This window comes from Tiliqua scincoides, chromosome 6 (genome assembly GCF_035046505.1).
Source record: "Tiliqua scincoides isolate rTilSci1 chromosome 6, rTilSci1.hap2, whole genome shotgun sequence".
Classification (NCBI taxonomy): domain Eukaryota; kingdom Metazoa; phylum Chordata; class Lepidosauria; order Squamata; family Scincidae; genus Tiliqua; species Tiliqua scincoides.
This window is the reverse complement of record NC_089826.1, coordinates 13211946-13237268: the sequence shown is the minus strand read 5'-3', so window position 1 is coordinate 13237268 and position 25323 is coordinate 13211946. Positions and strand designations below refer to the sequence as shown.

The following is a 25323-nucleotide window of genomic DNA, read 5'->3' as shown; positions in this document are numbered from 1 at the left end:
GCCTCAAATACTGTTTTGCATTCAAATTTTAAGATCGAAAAAGCACCAGGCTTGCAAAAGCACAGCCAACTTCTGTCGATCCCCACACTTCTCCCTTCTGGTCCACATAGCAGACCAAACACCAGGGAGAAGGACCACATCTACAGACTCCTTCCCTAGCCACATTCAGTGAAGATCTGAAAGATCTTACATGTGTACACATTGCTGGGATTAAAGGAAGGCCTGTTAAGGGCCAGAAGACTCAGTGGAAACACTGCTTCTGTGGGCTGGATCTCTATCAACAGCAAAGCTCTGGAGGATTTCTGCCAACTTCTGGGGCCAGAAAAGAAACAGTCTCCCTGCACACCAACCTATTCCTAATTAAAGGGTATTTTTCAGTGGTTTGGGGATCTAGTCTTGACTGAAGAATTGAGAATGCAGTCAGCCCCCATATCCGCTGATCCAGTATCCACTGTTTCACTTATCTACGGATACATGGATCTGTGGGGGACCACCCTTCACCCCTTGTGCCCATTACAAGTACCCTTGTTCTACTATAGTAGCGCTTACAGCACAGGTGCTTCTTGCTTAACTGAAGAACTGAATGTGCAGGTAACCAGCCTGCACGCTAGAGGGCAAGTAACAGGAAACAAGACTGCTTCCTGTTGGTCTCTCTGTAGTGTGCAGGTCAACTTCTTGCACGTTCGCTTCTTCAGTTAAGCAAGAATGTTAAGAAAGAAGCACCTGCACTGCAAATGCAACTACAGTAAAACAAACGTACTTGTAACGGGCATGCAGGGAGTGTTATTTATATAAAGTTTCCCTGCAACCATGGTTTCTTTATTCGCGGGGCAGAACCTCCACGGATAGTGGAAGTCGCCTGTAGATGCAAAAATCTATTTGGCTTGGCTGAAAAATTGAGTTAGATGCAATATTTATTAGGATGTTTCAGCCAGAATGGGTTGGAAGATTCAAAGTTGCCTGCGTTACTGGTAGAGAACAGAAGTCAAAAGTCAAATTTTTGGAAGCAGAAGTTAAACAAAAAACAAAAAAAAACCCTACTACCCCTGTGATGAGCAGAGAAAAATGTTGAGAAACTTGGGTACCAGCATCAAATCTTACCAGACCACAGACAACCAAGTCTATTTGCTTTAAGTTTCTTGGTATGGATCCTTCTTGAACAACATACCTGGCCTGTTCCCTTCCTGCTCATGGCCTAGTTGTCCTTTGCTGTTCACACCACATGTATAGACTTCCCCGTCCTCCAGAAGGAAAATAGAATGGTTTCCACCACAAGCCACTTCCTTGATGCTCCTCTCATGAATGAACCCACTGTTCCGAGGCTCAGGGATGATCGCTTGGCAATTGCTACCTGCCCCAGGATGTCCAAAAGTCCAATATCCCCAACATAACATCTTCTTTCCTTTTAGCAACTCATGTAGCTTGATTTTTTTTTCCCTAAGGGGAAAGAGAAAGAAAGGAGAGTCCATCAACAAAAATGGCATCATATGCAGACCAGATACAAGCCAAAGACATTAGCAAGGGCATGTGCTTTCTATCATATCCCCATCCAGATTGCACAGGAACTCCATATGTATATCTCCCTGCTCAACATAAAGACTCTCCAGTTGCATCTGGTTTTTCTACATACAAAACTGATGCTCTAACAAAGAACTAGAACCCCTCCTTCTAAGCTAACTTCTAAGCTATGTCCACTTGGGTCCATCTGTTCCTCTCTCTCTGCATCAAAATCTTCCAAGGCCTACACTACAGGTTGGTCACCCATGTGTCAGAACACATTTTTCTGCCATCTTGGTGCAACTGGCAGGAGGTCTGGTCTAGAGGGTAGAGCCTCCGTTTGCCTGAAGATAACACCCGAAGGTCGCCGGTTTGAGGCCACCGGCACCGTGAACGGCGAGATCTTGAAGCAGCTGACAAGCCTAGCCGAGTTATGCTGAGTTATTCCACCTGCTCTTTGGCCACTGTCAGTCTGTGTGGGAGGAAAATGGAGGCCAGAATGTGATACCAGATCATAAAAGATCCACCTGAAGTGTTGTGGTTCTTGAAAGACAGAACCTTCTTCAACTGTAAAAATCCCTATTGGGATTTAGTATAGCCTGCCTATGTAAACCACCTTGAATTAAAGTCTGAGGAGAAATCTGACGACCAAGAAAGGCGGTATATAAATACCTTTAAAAAAAACAAAAAAACTGGGTTGGTTGTCCATCAGTGTCCATCACTTGGGAGTACAGGGACTGCAGACCACACTGGGAACACACTCAGGCGGGATGACACCACCACTGGCCAAAACTGTGAAAATCTTTTTATTTTTGAATAATACCTTCATGTTACATATCAATCAATGGGTGATTTACTGCTGAATGCAATGAAACAAACTGTGATGAAATATCTGTATTCTATCAAAAGTTATAGCCAAATAATCAGAAAATGAAAACACAACTGCCTTGTGTAACAAAAGTGGGCTTGACATATAATCTAAGGCTTTCATGGCTAGTACTATTAGTGTAGCAGTAAGAACTATTTGAGAAGCCCTATTGGGGGGCCGCTTCCCTTATCCAGGGGAAGGGGACAAGTGTCCCGTTCTCCTGAGAAGCTGCCGCTGGCTACCCAGGATGCCGCAGCTGCTTTTGGCACCACAGCAGCCATGCACATGGGGCAGCTCAGGACTGAGCTACCCATTATACTATCCAATTCGGGAAAAAACATAAGAATAGCCACTGCTGGATCTAACTCAGGTCAGCATTATGTGGCAGCCAGAGACTTTTGGAAATCTTAGAAAGAAGCTATGATGGCAACAGTCCATTTCTGCTAGCTCAGCATCTTACATAGAGTATATACTTCCCCTGAACATGGGCTCAGTATATACTTGCCCACCAAGGTCTCAAAGCTAATAATTTTTTTTTAATAGTGGCTTTCATTAAGTATAGGATTGAAAATATTGGGATTTTTTTTTTTTTTGCTACATGTCACCATAAGTTTGGAAAGGCAGTTCATACAATTGAAAAATAAACCCATTACTAACACAAACTAGTCTTTTTACCTCCTCCCCACCCACCCTATTGTTTCCCTCTACACTGCCTGTTGACAAAGCAGTTTGCAATTATCTCTGCAGATTTATCTCTTCTTTAAAAAATAAAAAAAAGTACTGCTACATCTGTATTTTCCTCCAGATTCCAGAACCAAGCGGCTTGACAGGCTATGTTATTATTGTCAGTTGTGAGAGGTGCAGCTGCTGTAAAAATGCATTCTTTAGAAAACAAAAAAAAGAGCACATTTTTTAACATTCCAATTGTTTTAAACCCTACTTCTAGAGCTTTGGAAGAAAGGTGCTATATAAATATAGTCAATTAATAAAAATGTATGCATCAATTTCACTTATATCTTACCCTTCCTCCAAGCAGCTCAGGTAGCATATGTTATTCGGTCCCTCATCCCCACCCACGTCACCATTTAATCCTCACAACAACCCCCTCGAGTTCAACAGGACCCACTCACGGGTAAGTGCATACACGATTGCAGTCCTAGTGAACTGCATAGATTGGTGGGAATTTGAAGCTGGGTCTTCCCAGTCCTAGTCTCACGATCTAATCGCTACCCCACGTTGGCTGTCAACATCTTAGCATTGTGTCAAGACTCGAGGCCACATGGATGGGCCTTTGGCCTGATCCACTCTATGGGAGATCTCTGACTGCCTCTTTGTTGTGCTTTGACCACCGTTGTATAAGCAGTCCATCGTTAAGTGGAAGGTTGTTAAGCAACACACACCTGTATTTACAGACAAATGTGCTGCACTCCATTAGGCTGCAGGCACAATAAAACAGTGGTTCCCAAACTGTGGGTCAGAACCCACTGGTGGGTCACGACCTGATTTTTGGTGGGTCACCAAAGGGTGATGAAAAGATCACATAGCTAATTGCCTCAAGCCTTGAGGCAAAAATCAGATACTGTGGTTGGTAACTACCCTGCAAAGAGTTCAGCTCCTGCAATTTCCAAGATTGCTGCTAGTTTCCAAGCATGTGTAAATATAGGGAGTTAGATGATTGAGGGTCTTTTTCTGGTTATTACTTAGAAATAAATAAATAAAATATTTCTTTCTAGATCTCCTTTGTTTAAAGCACTGGTTCGCAACCTGTGGTCTGTGGACCACAGGTATTCCGCAAGACCCTGAGAAGTCCATGATGTCTCAGGACAAAAAATGCCTTTGATTACTTCCAGTGTCTCACCGGGCAAGCAATCTTCCATGGACCACCAAAGGCAGCAAAGAACAAATCACCTGCAGCTACAACCACTGAAGAATCAGCTAGCGATACATTCTCAGTCCTCTGATAGCCCATGAGGAAGCAGGCCACCGGAGAGGGTGGAGATCAGACTGCCCACAGCCGCATGTGGTCCACAACAATTCCAATTTTCGCCTCAGTGCTCCACGGGCTCCTAAAGGTAGGAACCACTGGTTTAAAGTTTGGTAAACCTAGGTGGGTTCTGATAGTGCATTGTCTAAAAGTGCCTAAAAGTTCAGGAACCACTGCAATAAAATATTGCAATATTGCCAGTCTGCCTGGCTTGCTGCCCTTCCCAAGCTTCTGAGAAAGTTAATATCTGCCTTTTCATCTACCACCTTAAAAAAATTTCTTAATTTATACTGAAAAGAAACCTTTACATCATGTCCAATATATTGATGATCTTTGAAGTTCCTTTCACATCTCTGCCCAGACCGTACCCAGGGCAAGATCTTCTATCGCTTCAACCCTGCTTACAATATTGAGTCCTTGCCATGCCATGTCTTCAGTACGTGATGCAAGAGCGCAAATATCCTTGGAACAACCCTCTGCTACCCCCCCTTCCTGCAAGTCAAATAGGACTCAAAACGCAATCTATTTGGTGGTGAACATTTCTAAATACGGCTTGCCAATTGGCAGAGCAGTCACAGCAGCAAATAAAACTTCAGCGCCGTTGTTCACTGGCCATTAACGCTTGAACAAATTTGTTTCTGTTGTCAGCACCTTCATTATGCAATTTACTGCTTGCTCTTTCCACCAGACCTCCACTGTCTCTACATGGAAAGCACTTTATGTCCACAGTGCTCAGGGGAGGGCCCGGAACTCAGCGGCAGAGCACTGGCTATACATACAAAGGTCCCAGGTTCAATCCATGGTATCTTCTGCTAGGGCTGGGACAGAACCTCCTCTGCAACCCAGAGAACTGCTGCCAGTTTACACAGACAATGTTTGGTTGGCAACCTTCAGTCTCGAAAGACTATGGTATAAGCCTACAGCACCCGGTATTCCCAGGCGGTCTCCCATCCAAGTACTAACCAGGCCTGACCCTGCTTAGCTTCCAAGATCAGACGAGATCAGGCATGTGATGCCCCAGGGAAGCAATACTGACCTGGTTAGCTCAATGGTCTCAGTGGAAAGGAGCTTCCTTCATACTCTCCTGTTTCAACTCAGAGTCTCAACGGAGGCCATCCAAAAGCATCAGGCAGATGCTCACAAAGCATCTGCCCCAAACTGACTGGGAAACCACTCATGGAAATGGTTTAGTACAGGTGAAGTATTCTCTAACACAGTGTTTCTCAAACTGTGGGTCAGGACCCACTAGGTGGGTTGCGGGCCAATTTCAGGTGGGTCCCCGTTCATTTCAATATTTTATTTTTAATATATTAGACTGTATGCTACCATGGGATATGGCTGCCTTTCGGGAAACGTTACAGACCTGTATTTTTAACAAACTATTAGGTATAATCTTTTAACAATGAGAGTCAATGGGACTTAATCCTGGATAGGATTGCAGCCCAGGATTTTTAAAAATGTTCCTGCTTGATGATGTAACTTCTGGTCATGACATCACTTCCAGTAGGTCCTGACAGATTCTCATTCTAAAAAGTGGGTCCTGGTGCAAAATGTGTGAGAACCACTGCTCTAACTGTATAGCCAAGGGACTCTCCACAGATAATGGGGAGGGGTGACTTTTCCTGCACCCAGATCCTCGCCTTGTGTATTCAGTGCTCATTCTCATCTCGATACCTGTCAAGCATTTTTCAGAGCACCTTGAAGCAGGTTCCTGTCCTCTCTGAGAAGCACATTAAAAATGATAGCAGGCTGTAAATAAATTCCAGGTGCCTTTGAAAGATTTATTCTGTCTTACATATCACTGTGTCCTAACCATTCAATGCCAGTGTGTTACCAGTGTCACTCAGAAATCAGACACATCTTTCCAATTTTTCTTTTATTTACTAAAAACAGTTTCAATTGGTAATTATATTTTGACTTGTTACTTAGTGAAGTTAGCAGTCTACTAATCTTTTCGTGGTTGGTATGGCTGACATTCCAAGAATGAGATCAAATTTCAACACCACCTCCATCGCCTGATTCAATGTGGACAGCAATTTCACAGATTGATGGAACTCAATGATAGCCGCCTATAGAGAAGGTTTACGGCCAAAAAGAATGAAATCGAATAGATATTAATTGTAGGGCAGAAAGAAGGTGCTATTAAAATATGTGTTCAAAACTAACCTGCTAGTCAAAGTTCCTTGCCTAGGTTTGGAAAGTACAGTTTAGGAACAAGTAAAGGTGTGCGCCACTTAACAATGGACCACATAATGACATACTGCATATATGATGGTGGTCAAAGCAAAACAAAGAGATTCTTAATGAGGTAATCAAGTCTCCCTTAGCCTGCAGCAGAGTGTCTGTTTACACAACAGAGAGGCTCTTAATGCAAAGAAGAGGCAATCTGTCAGTAGTTTATGCAACCAGCTATTGTCTGGCAGGAAGTGTTTGTTTACACATCAAAGGCACTAGATCATGGGTGCCCAAGCCCCAGTCCTGGGGCCACTTGCGACCCTCAAGGCCTCTCAGGTGGCCCCTAGTATCCAATGAGCCTCTGGCCCTCTGGAGATTTGCTGGAGCTCACACTGGCCGGATGCAACTGCTCTCAGTGTGAGGACGACTGTTTGGCCTCTCCAGTGAGCTGTGGGACGAGGGCTCCCTCCACTGCTTGCTGTTTCACGTCTGTGATGCAGTAGCAGCAGCAAAGGAAAGGCCAGCCTTGCTTTGTGCAAGGTCTTTTATAGGCCTTGAGCTATTGCAAGACCTTCATTCATTCATATATTCATTTATGTAAATTTATTCAAATTTGAAATGTAAATTATTTCTTTTTCCCCAGCCCCTGACACAGTGTCAGAGAGATGATGTGACCCTACTGCCAAAAACTTTGGACACCCCTGCACTAGACTGATGGGATGTTTGCTTAACAACCTAATCGCATAACAACAGGGATGGGAGAAGTATCCCCTAAGTTGCGCATACCTGTACTTTCAGCTAAAAGGAGTCATTTCAATATTTAAAATAGGGTTGAAAGATTTAATTACCATAGCAAGCTAATCATCAAAAATGTCAATTGACTAGTCATGGAAAACAGTTTTAATCACCAATTACAAGTTTTAAAGTGCTTAGGCTGCAAATTCAAGACACCTTTAAAATTCAACACATACATCTGAAAGAAGCGAAGAATATATACAAGATGATGGTTCAGATATCATGGCAACACCAGAGATGAGTCTATTGTAAATTTTCTTTCCAAGTTTGGGGGCAAACTATAGTTTGTGAGAGTTCAGTTTGTCTGATTTGGAGGTCACAGCAAACTGGGGTTCCCAAACAATGAAGTTTGGGAGAGAATCAGAGCATGCAGGCTGAGGAAAGAAGGGGAGAAAACACACAAGCCCAAAGCACATTCCCAAATGTCTGCACTGGGACTAAACCTACAAAATCGCAGCATTCTACTACAAGTAAAATAAACTACATACCAACAATAAGTTCTTAAAGCACCGTTCTTGAACTGTGGGTCAGGACCCACCAGATGGGTCATGAGACAATTTCAGGTGGGTAGCGTAGCACCTAACTGAGCTGCCATTGAAAACACAGAGCTGAAAATACAGGGTAAAGAGCTGCAGGGCAAGGACAGCTCCCGGTGGGAGAGAGGCAGGGTGCTTTGCCCTGAATAGGTGAGAAGACAGAACACTGGAAAAGGGGGCACTGAGCGCACTGTGTAATGGGACCTTTGGTTGCTCGTCGCTTAGGTTTGAAGCCTGAATTGATGGTGTCACTTCTGGCCATGACATCACTTCCAGTGGGTCCTGACAGGTAGTCATTCTAAAAAGTGGGTCCCAGTGCTAAAAGTTTGAGAACCAATGCTTTTAAGCAGTGGTTCCCAAACATTTTTGACTGGTGGCTCCCTTGACCTACTGGGCTGTTGACCACGGCTCCTCGTTAGGGCCACACTCTGATATATTGTATAGGGCAGTGGGTTTTTTGGAGGAAGAATCCACAGCTCCCCTGGCTGGTTTCTGTGGCTCCCCTGGGAGCCGCGGCTCACAGTCTGGGAATCACTGCCTTAAAGGATACAAAAACAAACAGAATCTTATGGTTTCTTCCATTCCATAAATTAATGAAGAGTAACGGTGTCTTTTCAAAGTGCTATATTGTCCACAATCTCTTAACTGAACATTTTCTGTCATGTTTACCATTTCAGTAACTTTCGTGTTTTAGGGAATCATTTGGAAATGAAAGGAGTTTTTGAACTGCAACATTTGCTCACAACCAAGGTTTTAGCAGAGACAAACACATTCCATATTGATTCACAGGCTGTTGTGCTCACTAGATTATTTAAATGGCCCATTAAAGCACAGATGGAATCAAGCACCACAGCAATATGTGCCATTTTCCCATTTTAATCAAGCACTTTCTTCCAGAACCCCACAATATATCTGCACTCCCACCGGATGTGCCACAATATCCACTCTGATTAGCTGAATTGCCAGCATTTATCTTAGTCACTTTATAAATCTCATTGATTTTATAAGGAGTAAAGTACCGGGAATGTTAACATGGGAGATGATACCAGACCCTTTGGGAAAATATAAAGACAAGTAGATTCTGCAATATTGCACCTTGTCATCTTTCCCCCCAAAGAATTAAAAATACTACCAGTTCCATCATCTAAAGAGGAGAAGATCTATTTTGGGACAAGAAGTTTTTGACACTCCTACAGCCAACTATCAACGTTTCGGATTCTGTCAGGGCACATTTTAATTTAGAATTTCACAAATGACCAAAATAAAGTGATACTGAAGCTGGGAGAGCAGGTATATTTCCCATTTTTCCCCCTTATCGGATTCACAATCATACATTGACCTTAAATGGTCACAGCTGTGAATTTTGTTCAGCCATATTTTACCCAGTTAGAGACATTCACCCTAATTGAAATACTGTCACTATATATAAATCAAGCAGAGAAATGGATGAACTTATCCAGCTTCTATATTTATCCTTTCCCATTTCCCCTGAAGCTATTTTAGGGCCAACCAAATGTGGTGTTGGAGATTTGTGATCAGATTTCCTAACAGCTTTTTCTTTGCTTAGAAGCAGGTGGGGGAGTAACCTATTTCCCCAGGTTAAATCCTTCCTACCCAAAAGCTGCTGTTCCTATTAATCTCAGCATAGCACCCTTTGCAGGGGCTGTTTGCCAGTATATGAGAGATGAGTGAACAGAACAGCAACCCTGGTCCATTCATGTTTCAGCAGGGAAGCAAAGTGGTTTCAGAATGGGTAAAAGAATCCCAAGAATCAAAAACTTGATCTCGGCTATATCCAAGGCTAAACATATTGTATATGTCCAAGATTCACAATATTCTAAGAATAGATGTATTCACAAGCACATATACGAAAAATTATTATCACCATCATTTATATACTACGGTACTTTTTAACAAGTTCATAAAACAGTTTACAGACAAAATCAAATAACTAAATGGCTCCCTTTCCCAGGAGGACTCATAATCTAAAAAGGATGTAGAAGAACACCAGCAAATAGCCACTGGGACAGTTACTCTCTCCCTGTCAATGTAATAGGAGCACCACTTGAAATGTGCCTCTTTCCCAGTTAGCAGGGCACTGCTAGTCAAGATACTCAGTCTTCTGCAGCTGCAATATGGGGATAATAATATTTGCCTACCTTATAGAGTTGTTGTAGGAACTGCATCAGGTTAATACATGTGAACCATATTATACACTCAGAAAGCACGATACAAATGCTAAGTTCAGGCAGGTTACCCTTTATTTGGATATCTGTTATCCGGACTATTCTGAAATCCAGACATTTTTTATCCAAGACTTCTTCTTTTTTTAGTGTGAACACTACAAGGTCTTGTGCTCATTCTCACCTACAGAGCAGGCACACCCTATAAGTTCTGTTCTCTGCTCTTTTGGGTGTACCTGTACAGATACTGTTGTAAAACTGTCAAGAGGTGAGCAGGCACCCATATGGGTAACACTGAAAACAGTAAGAGAAAGCATTTCTCAGAGTGCAGTCCTGGCTCTGACTTCAGCTGGCGCAGGTCCCCCGCACCAGCCCAGGAGTGTTTTGAATGTGCCTTAAACCATGTTAGAGCATCCTTTTGAGCAGGGGTGTCTAAAGTTTTTGGCAGGAGGGCCACATCATCTCTCTGACACTATGTTGGGGGCCGGGGAAAAAAAGAATTAATTTACATTTCAAATTTGAATAAATTTACATAAATGAATATATTAAAGATGAACTTATATGAATGAATGAAGGTCTTGCAATAGCTCAAGGCCTATAAAAGGCCTGGCACAAAGCAAGGCTGGCCTTTCCTTTGCTGCCACTACTGCATCACAGACATGAAACAGCAAGCAGTGGAGAAAGTCCTCATCCCACAGCTCACGCGAGGTCAAACAGTCATCCTAATGCTGAAAGCAGTTGCGTCAGGCCAGTGCGGGCTCCAACTAATCTCCAGAGGGCCAGAGGCTCATTGGAGACTGGGGGCTCCCTGAGGGCCGCATTGGGAGTTCTTGAGGGTCGCAAGTGGCCCCAGGGCCGGGGTTTGGGCACCCCTGCTTTTGAGCAAGCTGTGCTAGCCCATGGATGCAAGATCCATGGCCTGAGCAGGTGAGTTTATGCCTGCCAAAGGAGGTTGGTGCAGGGTGGGGGTGGAGAGGGATTTGGGGGTGGGGGAGGGCAGACAGGTAGGCAGATTGGGCCCAGGAAGTGTGTGGGACTGGCCATGGAACTGCAGGCCAAATCCTAACACCCCTCTCAGCCAGCCTGGCATTATACTGGGCTGCTTGGATTTGTGGCAATGATTTTGCTGGCGCAAATCCAAGTAGCCCCATAGGGATGACTGGGGCATGACATGGGGTAAGGGGAAAATATCCCCTTACCCCTGAGGTGTGCTCCAGCCAGCACCAACCTTGCACTGAATACAGTGCAGGCCACTCGGCTTGCCTGATCCAACACAAGTTAGGATTGCACTGCGCGTATATTTATTCAAAATCCAGACACTTTCCTGTCCCAAGCAATCCAGATAAGGGATACTCAACCAGTATTATAAATACTATAGATCATAACAGCTGGAGTTGCTCCTGAAGAAAGATGACTTGCACCCTCCCTACATCAAAACCTGTACATCCAGGCGAGAGTCATGGAATTGTCATGAACAACTTGTGCCAGGAAGGTGCTACTGAAAGGTTAAGGCTGCAATCCTATCCACACTTTCCTGAGAGTAAGGCCCATTGACTCTAATGGGATTTACTTCTGAGTAGATAGGTATAGGATTGGGCTCTAAAAATAACAGGAAGGGATTAATGAGCTCACCCACCTCAAAGCGACAAAGGGTATCATCATACCACATTCTCAGCCTGAGGCAAGCCAGTACTGTTCTGGCCAGAGATGAAACAAGTGCAAACTAGCCCTAACACAGCACCTTAAGGTTTAAGATGCCTGCTTCTTGCTTTTGACCTCTCCTTCAGCTTCTAGGCAACAATGCAACTCATGAAGACTTCAGTATAAAATAGAACTCCTGATTCTGGAAGAACTGCTGGAGGCAAGGCCAGGATACATTAAAAATACTGCCACTTAGCTAGGGAGAAATGAGATTTTTGTCACACTCAGTTCCATCTCCAACAGCTTCAGGCACCTGCAGAGGACATCAGGAGGAGGTCTCTCAGCAGTGATTAGCCATGATGGCTAAGTGGAACCTCCATCCTCAGAGATAGGATGCTACTGAATGGTGGAAGGTGGAGAACAGCAGGGGAGGACTACTGCCCATGTTAGTGGACAAAAGGCAGGGTAGAAATAAATTAAATAAATACTGCCTTCAGGCTCTGCTTGTGGGTTTCCAAGAAGTATCTGATCATCCACTACGGGGAAACGGGATGCCAAGGCAGACCTTAGATTATCCAACTCTCCTGTTCTTACAAGGTATAAGGCCTACAAAGAGAATAACCAACAGGGAGGGGGGTCACGTATGCTTGGGTTGACAGCATGGTTGGCTTCCACATGGCAACTGTGAAATGAGGACAATTTGCAGGAACTTTGCACAAAAAACTCCCAGCCTGGTTGTCAGCTCTATTATTTTAAAATTGTGCAGATGTTTAGCAAGCTAGCAATGAAGAACAGCCGGAAGAACAGTGAGAGGGAGAAGAAGGAGGAGGAGAATAATACAAGTGTCACCCAAATCGTATAGGTTTATTTCACACTTTATAAAGCGGTAAACCAAACTTTTCCCATTTTGTGCATTGTGACGGAAAAGAGGGTGGCGACAAATCAATGCAAGTCCACTTACACAAACAAAAAATAGTTTTATGAAAGGCAGTAACTGCTTTCCACTTTCTCCCTAGCATATCAAAGCTCGGAAGCAGGAGTAGCATTGCTGCACCAGAGGCCTCTTGAGTCATCCAGTCAAAACCTCTCACCATATGGCATGATATCCCAAAGCATCTCTAACAGAAGCAGATGCAACTTTGGTTTGAACACCCCTGGGGGTGAATGTCTCCCTGGGCAGCAAACATATGAAGCTGCCTTATAGTGAATCAGACCAATGAACCAATGACCACCAGTGGCTTTCCAGAGCTGGGAAAAACACTGTCTTCCTGAAGATGCCAGGGATTGAACCCAGGATGCTCTGCAAGCAAATCATCTGCTCTATCACTGAGCTACAGTCCCACCCCAGTGTTTATCGCAAAGAGGCTCTTACACTGTGAATTCTTTCCCTAATTTTTGGCTCAACTGCCCCAAACCTGTGCGGTAGAAGCTCCTTTGCAAATCTGCCCCAGAAGCCAGGCTACATGATCAGCAGACAACTTACAGCCCAATCCTATGCATGTCTACTCAGAAGCAAGTCCTATTATAATCAATGGGGTTTACTCCCAGGTAAGCATGGAAAGGATTGCATCCTTAATGCACTACCAGGACCCCCCATATGGGTCTGCAGGTGGCAGAAATAGACCCTTTGAATGTTCCGTATTACAAAGTATGTCCGCCATGTTGAAGAGCCAGCCTGCTCACAGCTCAGTGGTAGAACCCATGTCTTGCAGACATAGCGCTCCAGGTTCAAGCCCTGGCATGCTCCATTGTCAGGCAGCAAACAGTGATTGAGGCACTACAGAGCTCCTGCCAGAGTCCTGGGTGGATCAGTGGCCTGGCTCAGTGTAGCTTTATATAGTATAATTTTCTAAAGCAGAGGAATTCTGAAAGTGAGCAAGAAATGGAAAAGATGGTGATGGAGAGGACAGCATACTCCAAGGGTCAAAATCAAGATGAGATGGCTAATACCCTACCAACCATCAGACTAAAACAAGTTTAGGTGTGTTGCAAGAAAAGAGTAAGACAAGGCTGAAAGTTAATTGTATTTATTTTAAGAACAACATACCCCATGCTCTTCTGTCCTCTTAATGTGGATGTCCTTGCTCCCAATAGGGGCAGCCACTGACATGAAACAGGGGCAAGGAAACTCTCAACAGTAGCATAGCCAGAGGGGGGTGGAGGGGTAAGTACAAAAGGCGCTGGAGAGCAGCTTGTAAGTTGCCCCTTCCATTTACCATAGGAGCCATTTGGGCCAACACTTGCGAGTAGGGGGCAGCTTGCACAGCACATTGAGGTACCATGCAAAACATAGTGCTGTACCTCCCTGTCGCTATGCTACTATACTGCACTGCCCCCCCTCTGGTTACACTACTGGCTCTCAATGATGCCAGGATGTTAGCTCAGTTATGAAGGGGCACCGGATACCTCAACATTTTCAACAGCAGCCCTATATTTCTTATAAGCATTTTATCTTGTGGTTCCTCCCTTACTTTCCAAGTAACCCTGCTTAGGGCTACAGACTTTGGGAAAGGTAGCCGACTATCTGCTCTTTTTTTTTTTTTTACATTGACATATGTATATGCACACACGTGTGCAAATGCGTATTTTAAAATCATATTTACATACTGCTTTTCAACACAAAAAAGGTTATCATATAAAATTGCAAAAATTAATTGGAAAAAAATTAATCACCCATGACCCAAAGGAGTTCCATCATCTTAAAGAAACAAAACAAGACACCAGCAAAAGAAAATTGTATTTAAAGAAAATATTTCTTTACTCAGTGTCTAATTAGTCTGTGGAACTCCATGCCACAGGATGTGGTGATGGCATCTGACCTAGATGCCTTTAAAAGGGAATTGTACAGATTTATGGAGGAAAAGTTCATCACAGGTTACAAGCCATAATGGATATGTGCCACTTCCTGGTTTTAGAAGTAGGCTACCTCAGAATACCAGATGCAAGGGAGTGGCATTTGAATGCTGGTCTCTGGTTGTCTTGTGTGCTCCCTGAGGCATGTGGTGGGCCACTGTGAGATACAGGAAGTTGGACTAGATGGGCTTTTGGCACAATCCTGCAGGGCTCTTCTGATGTTCTTATGTTCAAAGAGCCACTGGAAAAGATGATACTGTACAGCAATGTTTCTCAACCAGTGGTACGGGTACCACCTACTTGAGGTGGTGTCTGGTGATACTCGCAGAACCCCTGGACACCTACTGCCCAGCAGCGAGGCCAGGAATGTGACGCAACAAACAGAGATAGGATGCTTGGCTCAGTAGACAGAGCTTCAAAGAATGTTTTTTAGCGCCCGAAAAAGCCCTCCTGCCCACCCTGCCTCTTATTGGTGTTTGTCCTGTCGCATCTGGCCTCCCAACCCAGAAGAAACCGTCAACAATGTCCTCACCAGTTACTTCCGGTGGTACTCTGAACAGGTGGACCATGTGAAGTGGTACGGCAGAGGACAAATCTTGAGAAACACTGCTGTACAGTGGCCTGAATACAGACGACCGCTCCCTCCACACTCTGCTAAGGCAACCACCGTTTAAAAGGTGTCAGGCAGGAGAGGTAAACAGATCCCCCCCTATCTATGCAAAAGTTAATGCTGCAAAAAGGGGATGGGAAACAATAAATCAGAACTGCTCTTCAGCTGCAGCCTCTCATGCACACATCTGGGGAGCTCCCTTCTCCTCCCATTCATTGGTTGCAACAGTAGAAGAACATGTAGGGAGGGGGGAAGAGGTCAGGGAGGATGCTTGCTGCACATGCAGGCACACGCCAGCAGGAGCACGTACAGCCTCCTAAGCAAGCCCCAAGCCCAGGGAAGTAGCATGTGCTGGTGGGAGCACGTGTCTCTCTGCCCGTCTGTCGCCCATGGGGTGTTGTCCAGCCAGGAAGCCTGCCTGATTGCATGTGTTGCCTGAGCAAAGGAGAGAGAGAGAGCCCTAAAGCCCAAAGAGAAGGAATATAGCAAACATCCACACCACTGCAATGTTTCTAGGAGCCCAATCCTGTGCATGCCTACTCAGAAGTAGGTCCCACTATCATCAGTGGGGCTTGCTCCCATGTAATGTGGATAGGACTGTAGCCTAATCCTACTCAGAAGTCAGTCCCATTATAGTCAGTGGGGCTTACTCCCTGGTAAGTGTGAATAAGATTGGAGCCTAAGAGCCCAATCCTATGCATGTCTACTCAGAAGTCAATCCCATTATAGTCAATGGGGCTTACTCCCTGGTAAGTGTAGATAGGATTGGAGCCTTGGATAGGGTTCACCCCTTGGGAAAAAAAGAAATCTTTATGAATATCACCTTTGCATCTTTCCACCCAGCCCAAGAAAACAAGCCACATGCATGCAATCTATTAAAATTGTATAAAATGATATAGAACATGAGATCAGCAGAAGCTACTGCAGGCTGGCTAGTGGCAGAGGAAGGGTACACACCTCCTTAGTTCTGGAGCTTGGTGGATGAATGGGGGGGGGGGGAAGACCACTGCACAGGGGAAACTTCACTACCATCATTCCCTCTTCCCAGACATGCCCAGGCCAGGAAACAAGCCCCATCACCCACATAGGAAACAGTCTTGCTCCTCCTGCACTGATCTCCTGATGGGCCCCTGGCCCAAAAGCTTCCTGCTTTCCACACACCCCCAGAGGCGACTCGGCTGGCTGTCAGCTCCGCATCCAAGCGGAGTCTTGGAAGAATCCCTGAACTAGTAACTTGGACCACCAAAACCCATTGCTTGTCCACTGACCTCAACAGTACTAATAATCCATCCAATGTCTGTGTACTATTTCAGGAGGGGAAAAAAAGTTTGAAGGTGCTCAGGTGCTTTTCAAAAGTTCTTTCTACAGGACACTCTATGCAACTGGGAGGCACTGGGAAGTTCTCCTGTGCAAGCCCCACTGAAAACACTGGAAGGTTCTCCTGGGCCCCACTGAACATACTGGGAGGTTCTCTTGTGCAGCGCATTGAACGCACTGGGGAGTTCTCCTGCACAGTCCAAGCCCCGTTGAACGCACTGGGAAGGTTCTCCTGCGCAAGCCCAACTGATCTGCAGTGGAACGGGCACTGTCATGGTGATCTATGCATACACTTTATATAGTTAAAGACCAAGGGGGGGGAAGGCCCACCCCCCCCATTGTGGTTGCTGCCACAAACTGTGGTCCTAGCCACTAAGGTGAGTAGGTGTCCATGAAAAGGAGGTTAGACCAGTGATTCCCAAACTGTGGGTCAGGACCCATTGGTGGGTCATGACATGATTTTTGGTGAGTCTCCAAAGGGTGATGGAAGGTTCAGATAACTAATTGCCTTAAGCCCTGAGGCTATTCAAAAATCAGATACTGTAACTACTAATTACCCTGCCAAGAGCTCAGCTCCTGCAGTTTGAAAGCTTGTGTAAATATAGGGAGATAAATGTCTGAGGGCCGTTTTTCTGCTTATTATAAATAAAATATTGTTTCTTTCTTGAGCTCATTTTTTTTTAAAGTCTGGTAAACCTAGGTGGGTCCCAATACAGTGTCATTTTAAAAAGTGGGTCCAGGCACTAAAAAGTTTGGGAACCACTGGGTTAGACTGGTGGATGGATGGAAGACGGGCCTACCAAAGGCTACAAGTCACCTACGGAGCATCCTTTCAGGGTTGGAGACAGCATTAGCTACCTATCCGTGGCTGGGGAGCAGGAGCAAAAGTGGGGGATGGCACTAGCCCCCTGTCCTATTTGCAACTTCCAGAAGGCATCTGGGTGCAGCCATTGTAGGGAACAAGATACTGGGTGGAAGATGGGTGGAAGCTCTCATCCAGCAGGGCTCTTTGGATGCTCTCAGAACCAGACTTGGCTTGGCAGGCACCTTTCATCCCCTGAGCCAAGGGAGAAGATGAGGGATGATGCTTAGAAAATCCAGGGGACCCTTTAAGAACATCATAAGAACATAAAAAGAGCCCCACTGGATCAGGCCATAGGCCAATCTAGTCCAGCTTCCTGTATCTCACAGCGGCCCACCAAATGCCCCAAGGGAGCACACCAGATAACAAGATAACAAGATAACAAGAGACCTGCAACCTGATGCCCTCCCTTGCATCCCTTCCAGAGAGAGGGAGAGCAGTGGCATAGCTAGGGGGAGGCAAATCACTAAGTTTTCCAGGGAGCCTCCCCGCAGCGTGCAAGGGGTCCCTTCCCTTCGGAGCCATTCCAGGCAGGGGGTGCCATTCCAGGAAGGAGAGGGGGAGAGACCCCTTGCACGCTGCAGTGAGGCTCCCTGCAAAACTTAGTGCTTTGCCCCCCTCTAGCTACGCCACTGCAGCCAGGCCATATCCAGAGCCGCAGACCCAAGCTGGGCAAGTAGGAGGCTGCTTTGGGTTTGCCTTTTTAAAGGATGTGCTCCTGGGCTCATCTACTCGGGAGTAAAACCCGATGCACTGCGAGGGGCTTGCTCCTGCATGCAGAAGCCTGGGCTGCACGGTGCCCACCCCCTACACGACTACTGGGGCTGAGCAAAGCTGTCACATTGCTCTCCCCCCCCCCCAGAAGCTTGCAAGGGAGCACATTCAGAGCATCGTTGCGCACTGACAGCGCCAAGAGCCTTGGAACGCTCACCTGCTCCAGCTGTGGCTGCACCCCGGGAATTCCAGCTGTGGCTGCACCTCTGGGTCAAGCTCCAGCAGCTGGAGCGTCACAATCACAAGGAAGTTTCCCTTCCCCTGGCTGGAGAGCGAGCCCTGCCACGGCGATTGACATGTCCCTCCATCCAACGGGGAGCCCAAGCCAGCCTCGCACTGCACCAATGGCCACTTTGCAGAGACTGTCATGTAGTAGAGCTGGGGCTTCGTCACCAGCCTGGGAGGCGGGGAGAGGAAGGCTGCTTGTTAACCCTAGAGGTGCAGGAAGATCTCATGGAGCAATAGTAGATGGCTAGTAAGTTGAGGGTGTGCAAGCCTTAGAGTTGCGCAGAAATCATCACCAGGAATCAAGTACTAGCAAGTGTAGAAACTCAGGGCCCAATCCTCTCCAACTTTCCAGCATCGGTGCAGCTGCAATACAGCCCCGGGGTAAGGGAACAAATGTTCCCATACCTTGCGAAAGCATCTGTGACTGCCTCCCCACCACAGGATGCAGTGCACACCCCATTGGCACACCTCCACTGGCACTGGAAAATTGGACAGGATTAGGCCCTAAGTAGCCAGAGCCATCGCCTACTGAGAAATTAATTCATTTTCCAGTTTCAAGGCTGGGAAATGGAAGTAGGCTGTGCTGTAGGCAGGTTGCAATGGAGCTATGCTTACGTTTCCAATCGCCACCCTAAGAACATAAGAACAGCCCCTCTGGATCAGGCCATAGGCCCATCTAGGCCAGCTTCCTGTATCTCACAGTGGCCCACCAAATGCCCCAGGGAGCACAAAGGAGACCTACATCCTGGTGCCCTCCCTTGCATCTGGGCATTCTGAGCTAACCCACTTCAGGAGATCCATCATGGCTTGTAACCCATAATGAACTTTTCCTCCAGAAATTTATCAACGCTTTAATAAATTGAGCAGAATTACGCTCAGAACCACAGTATCTGAAGAAGGAATTAAAACATGTCCCAGCAAGTTCTACAGTGCAATGGGTAAACCAGAAATGATTACAACAACGTTATGAGACAATGCAGACGACATAAAAATGCTAAGGTGTCACCTGCATATAAAGAAATACATCAAAGGAACAGACAAGATTAGCAATATTCCCCATAAAGTAAATTTCAGAACAATATTCACGCCTGCTATCAAGGTCCAGCAACTTTTTAGAAATCCTAAGGATAGGAGAAAACAGCGAGATATACCTGGCGTGTATAGGATACCCTGTGAGTGTAATCGTGTCCACATAGGCACTACCAAACGTTGTATAAAAACCAGACTTGCAGAACATGAGAGGCACAGCCATTTAATGCACTTGGATCAATCTGCGATAGCAAAGCATACAACAGAAACGGGTCATCAAATAAATTTCAAAGCAACAGAGGTTCTTTCCAATAATAGATTTTATTTCCCAAGGCTTTACAGAGAAGCTATTGAAATAGTTAAACAAAACATCAATGGAAAAGAAGAGGTGCTACATATTAGCAATACCTGGCTTCCAGTCCTGAAAAGGACATACATTAAAGAACTTTATAAAGAGGTTTCCAGCAGAAACGGGATATTGTGATTAGGCTGAGTTTGCTTTAAGAACGCAGCAGTAAAATGGATCTGAGGGTACTGGTCTTTTAATTGCTGTTTCTGGCTTGCTCTCTAGCAATGTGCCCTGTCTAGGAGAATTTCCCCTGATGAAGTTCTGAAAAAGTTACAGAATGGAATGTTGGACTTTTTAACAATATGGATTTTAACTCTTTGACACAACCATGGTCTTCTCACCCGAAGATATGTTAAACGGTTGGATTATGCTTATGGTTCCTTGGAACTTTGGCAGGGAGATCTGCCTTAGGTTTTTGTTTCATGCAACAGAGCATGATATTCATGCTAGAGCGCAGATATTTCCAGGTGTCAGCTTGGAAATCCCTTGATAATGCTCTACATCAGTGGTTCTCACATGTTTAGCACCGGAACCCACTTTTTAGAATGAGAATCTGTCAGGGCCCACAGGCAGTGATGTCATGACTGGAAGTGACATCATCAAGCAGGAAAATTCTTAACAATCCTAGGCTGCTATCCCACCCACACTTCCCCAGGAGTAAGTCCCATTGACTATCGTTGTTAAACGAATATAAATAGTAGCTTGTTAAAAGTACAGGTCTGTAACATTTCCCCAAATGCAGTCACATACTATGGTGGCATCAAGTCTAATATATTAAAAATAAAATATTGAAATGAATGGGGACCCACCGGAAATTGGCTCACATCCCTCCTAGTGGGTCCCGACCCATAGTTTGAGAAAGCTCTACATAGGTTAGGGCAAAATGTCAGGTATTATCTAGATTTTATGAATGAGGCCTTGAAACCTGAAAATGAATTTCTCAGTAGGTAAAGTACTATCAGTTTGAGCCCTGATCATTAGTACGTTGAGAGACATAACTCTCATAATCTCTCTCTTTCTTTCTGGCAATGCACAGCTTAATTATAAATGGAGACAGGGCAGAACCTGAGTGTGCGTAAGCTCCAAGCAGATCAATAGAGAAAAGTGGACTGATGGAACACACTGATGGGTCTGATGAGTTGTTTTCTATAAGCATTGCCAAGGAGAATGCTTCTGAGAATTCATTTGGAGATGGGTTTGAAATGCAGATTAACATTAACTTGACTTCTAGTCTTCATTCCAGAAATTCTCTTTCCTAAGATTTTGACAAGTGATGCTGAAAACAGCTGTACACTCATGCCCAGTGTTCATAAACTGAATCACATTGGTAAGAATATAACTTACTGTTTTAAAATCACTCCTTCTCACTTTTTAGACTGCAACAGAAACACTAGAAAATAAAAGACCTTCTTGGGCACCATTTGTGAAAGGTCTTCATCCCTCAGGGCTGTGGCTGCTGTAATTTGCGGCATTCCAGCAGCCACTGAGTGCTTCAGGCGCTAGGTTCTATTTAAAAGACGTATGGAACAATTTTTTGCATTTGCACAGAGTTATACTGTTGAATTGTAACAGCCCAATCTTATGCATGTCTATTCAGAAGGAAGTCCTATTATAGTCAACAGGACTTACTCCCTGGTAAGTGTGGATAGGATTGAAGCCTAAGGGCCCAATCCTATCCAACTTTTCAGCACTGGTGCAGCCACAACGCAGCCCTGAGGTAAGGGAATAAATGTTTCCATTACTTGAAGACGCTTCTGTGACTGTGTCCTCATCACAGGATGCCGTGCATGCCCCACTAGCATGGCTGCTCCAGCACTGGAAAATTGGATAGGATTGGGCCCTAAGGCTGCAATCCTATGTATACTGACCAGGGAGTAAGTCCTATTTGACTTAATATAGCTTAGGCTGCAATCCTAACCACACTTTCCTGAGAGTAAGCCCCACTGAACAAAATAGGACTTATTTCTGAGTAGACCTGGTTAGGATTGTGCCCTTATTTCCCAATAAATATCAAAAGCATTGAATCCTATGCAGCCTTGCTCGAGGATAAGCCCCATTGAACTCACTGGGGCGTACTTCCCAATAAACAGATTGGGCTGTACAAAACATAGCAAGACTGAACTCTGTTTCATAGTCCTGAGGAAGGCTTGTGGCAGAGGTACCATGTCATTCATTACTGTGAGCCTAAGGGCACAATCCTAACCAGGTCTACACAGAAGTAAGTCCTGTTTTGGCTTACTCTCAGGAAAGTGTGGTTAGGATTGCAGCCTAAGTTTGAAAACTAACATGTGCATAAGAATAGTAAAGAAACCTCCAAGTTCAGGAAAAGAGTTTGAGGCAAGTACCCTTGAGCCAGGGGTGCCCAAACCCCAGCACGGAGGCCACTTGCGGCCCTCAGGGGTTCCCAATTCAGCCTGCGGAGAGCCCCCAGTCCCCAATGAGCCTCTGGCCCTCCAGAGACTTGCTGGAGCCTGTGCTGGCCCGACACAACTGCTGTCAGTGTGAGGACGTCTGTTCGACCTTTCACCTGAGCTGTGGGACGAGGGCTATCTCCACTGCTTGCTGTTTCATTTCTGTGATGCAGCAGTGGCAGTGAAGGAAAGGCAAGCCTTGCTTTGTGCAAGGCCGTTTATAGGCCTTGAGCTACTGCAAGACCTTCATTCATTCATATAAGTTCCATCTCTAATATATTCATTTATGTAAATTTATTCACATTTTAAATGTAAATTAATTCTTTTTTTCCCCCGGCCCCCAACACAGTGTCAGACAGATGATGTGGCCCTCCTGCCAAAATATTTGGACACCCCTGCCTTGAGCTAACAGAAAGAGAACAGCAGCTGATATGAGCCAGGCATGACTCACCAACTCACCAAGGTATGTGGATATGTGTGAGAGCAAGTCTGAGCTGAAGGAGATACTCAGCTTAATTATCCTTCAGAAAAGAGTATTCATTTGTGCATGTTTTGCAGCCTTCTCTATTTGTGTGGGAGGGTGTTCTTTCAAGTGCCGGCAGGCCATAGATGGGTGGGGGGCTAAACCAGAGTAAAGAACCGGTTAAAACAGTATTCCCCCCTTGCTTCTTTGTCTATGCCAGGGGTGCCCAAACCCCGGCCCTGGGGCCACTTGCGGCCCTCAAGGCCTCTCACTGCGGCCCTCAGGGAACCCCCAGTCTCCAATGTAGCCTCTGGCCCTCTGGAGATTTGTTGGAGCCCGCACTGGCCCGATGCAACTGCTCTCAGTGTGAGGGCGACTGTTTGACCTCTCGAGTGAGCTGTGGAATGAGGGCTCCCTCCACTGCTTGCTTTTTCATGTCTGTGATGCAGTAGCGGCAGCAAAGAAAAGGCCAGCCTTGCTTTGTGCAAGGCCTTGTATAGGCCTTGAGCTATTGCAAGACCTTCATTCATTCATATAAGTTCCATCTCTAATATATTCATTTATGTAAACATATGTAAATTTATTCAAATTTTAAGTGTAAATTAATTCCTTTTTTCCCCCGGCCCCCAACGTAGTGTCAGAGAGCTGATGCGGCCCTCCTGCCAAAAACTTTGGACACCCCTGGTCTATGCCTTAATATAGGTGTGTAGCATTTCATAGCTATCCTGCCGTTCCGCCAAGAAAGCTCACAGTAACAACATGGTCCCTTCCCTCTCTGTTTTATCATCACAACCCTATGAAGTAGGTTAGGTTAAAAGAAAATGAGAGGTCATCCAGTGAGCTTCCCAGGGGAGTGGGAATTTGAACACAAATCCCTCTACTCCTAGTCTACCAACTTCAGTGTTGCATTAGTCTCATTTTACACAGTGAAGTTGCCACATAGTCTCCTTTACAAGCTTGATATTTCAGTCCTTGTTTAGGTCCTGTTCTTCTGAAAGTGCCTTGAGTCAGTGAGATTAGAGACTGTCTTGAAACAATTTTAATTTTCAGCACATCTCAGTGTCACAGAGATGCTCAGTTCCCACCTCATGAGATCACATTTGTGTTTACCATGCAACCCAAAGCTATCAGGTAATAAATAAACATCCCATTGTAACACTGCCATCTGAAAAGCAGAGATGAGAACTAAACCTTCAATACTGTAGCAAGCCAGGAAGTGATTCATGAATCCATGATAAGCGGATGCAGTAATCAAGATGGAAAACTTGCCAGGTCTGTTTCCTGTCCAATTTCCTGTACAGCAAGGCAGAGGGTTTGCTGCTAAGCAGTTTGTACATCCATGAACAAGCTGATTGCTGGAATTTTGCCAGCACTGACAGTCTTCCCTCAAATCATCTGTCTTCCCATTTATGATAAAGCAGAGAGAGTGAAAGCAAGCACCTTTTAAAGGCATAGGGTGTGCCCGGACTATATGGAATCTTTGGGACAAGCTGCCTCTGGGAACATTGTTGCCTTTTGCAGAAAAGAACTCACAGTGTAAAGAGAAGCATCAGTATTATGTGAATAAATTTAGCAGTCCAGCTGAGCCATCCGTTCATTAATAAATCTGCTGCCTAGGAAGGTTTAAACAGAGCCCTACCTATGCACCTCGCAGACGTGCTGTGCTTCAGGCCTTGCAAATCTACTAAAGGGAGAAAATAAGAAGCTCTGTGCAGCAGATCTCGACATCATATCTACCAGCTAGATGGAGCTCTGTTTCCATTGGGAGACTAGAGCTCTCCCAACCAGCTGCCAAGCTGCTCTTGTTCAGTCATTGCAGTAAATGTATGCTCTTCATTAACAGTAGGTAAGCTTTCTACGCAGCTGTCCCAGAAATGGAGTGCCAATCAATGACTGGCCAATCAAATGCTCAGGATTTGGAGCAAACAGCATAAGTGGTTCCTGGGATATACCCCAGCAATAAAATAAAAACAAAACAAAACTGCAGCTTAGAAAATATACATAAACCCACCTATTCCTATGAACCACAATGCTGATCTTTTTAATGAAAACATTCATCAGGGCCATCCAGACAACTTAAAACATCAGATTTCTAGCCCAACTCTAAGAACAGTTATTGAAAGTAAGTCCCATTTATTTCAATTCATCAGACATGTTCCTTAGTGAGTTCCCATAGGGCTGCAGTCTTTACTGTCAGTTCTGCATTCATGCTGTCTTGATCAGGTGTTGGAAACACAATAAACACATAACAGAAAGAACTCTACTGAAAGATGCTTAGGATTGTGTAGAGTCACACAGAAGATTTTGTATTGCTTTATGCCCTTAAGTCTAAAATGTATCATTAGTCTGTCTTGCTTTACAGAGCATATGCTAGTATAGACCTTTCCAAAACCTAAGGAGCAGAGAGACACAGACTTTTCCATTTGTTTACAGTTCTTACAAGAAGAGGGATTATAGGAGAGGTTTAATGACCTGTGAAGTTTCCCAAGGCTTTATCTCCCATGTGCAAGCAGCATCACATCAAAGGATGCAATCTTAACCTCTAAATAGATCTATAATCATTTAATCTCAAATAGGTTAGCTGTGAAATCCAAGAAACTAGCATCTTACTGGAGGATCACAACAATTAGCCCAAGCCTACAGAAGCCCAGCTGCTTGGTAGTATGGTTGGTAACTTCCAGTGCAATCCTAAGCATGTCTACTCAGAAGTAAGTCCCACTGTAATAAGTGGAATTTTCTCCAAAGCAA

The 25323-nt window shown here is 45.1% G+C and overlaps 1 protein-coding gene across 5 annotated transcripts in view; it reads right to left on the bottom strand.

The window, feature by feature from the left end:
* Window positions 1-25323, bottom strand: part of LOC136655340 (probable E3 ubiquitin-protein ligase HERC3) — a 73736-nt gene that overhangs the window by 46765 nt on the left and 1648 nt on the right. For 2 of the 5 annotated variants that reach the window (XM_066631709.1, XM_066631710.1), the window contains exons 1-2: window positions 18253-18371; window positions 1169-1437 (exon numbers count right to left, since the gene is read on the bottom strand). In XM_066631709.1, the coding sequence (XP_066487806.1) occupies window positions 1169-1394 (226 nt within the window). In that variant the 5' untranslated portion in view covers window positions 1395-1437; window positions 18253-18371. Of the gene's footprint in view, window positions 1-1168; window positions 1438-18252; window positions 18372-25323 lie in introns of those variants that run through there. The other 3 variants (XM_066631707.1, XM_066631708.1, XM_066631706.1) reach the window with 2 other exon arrangements.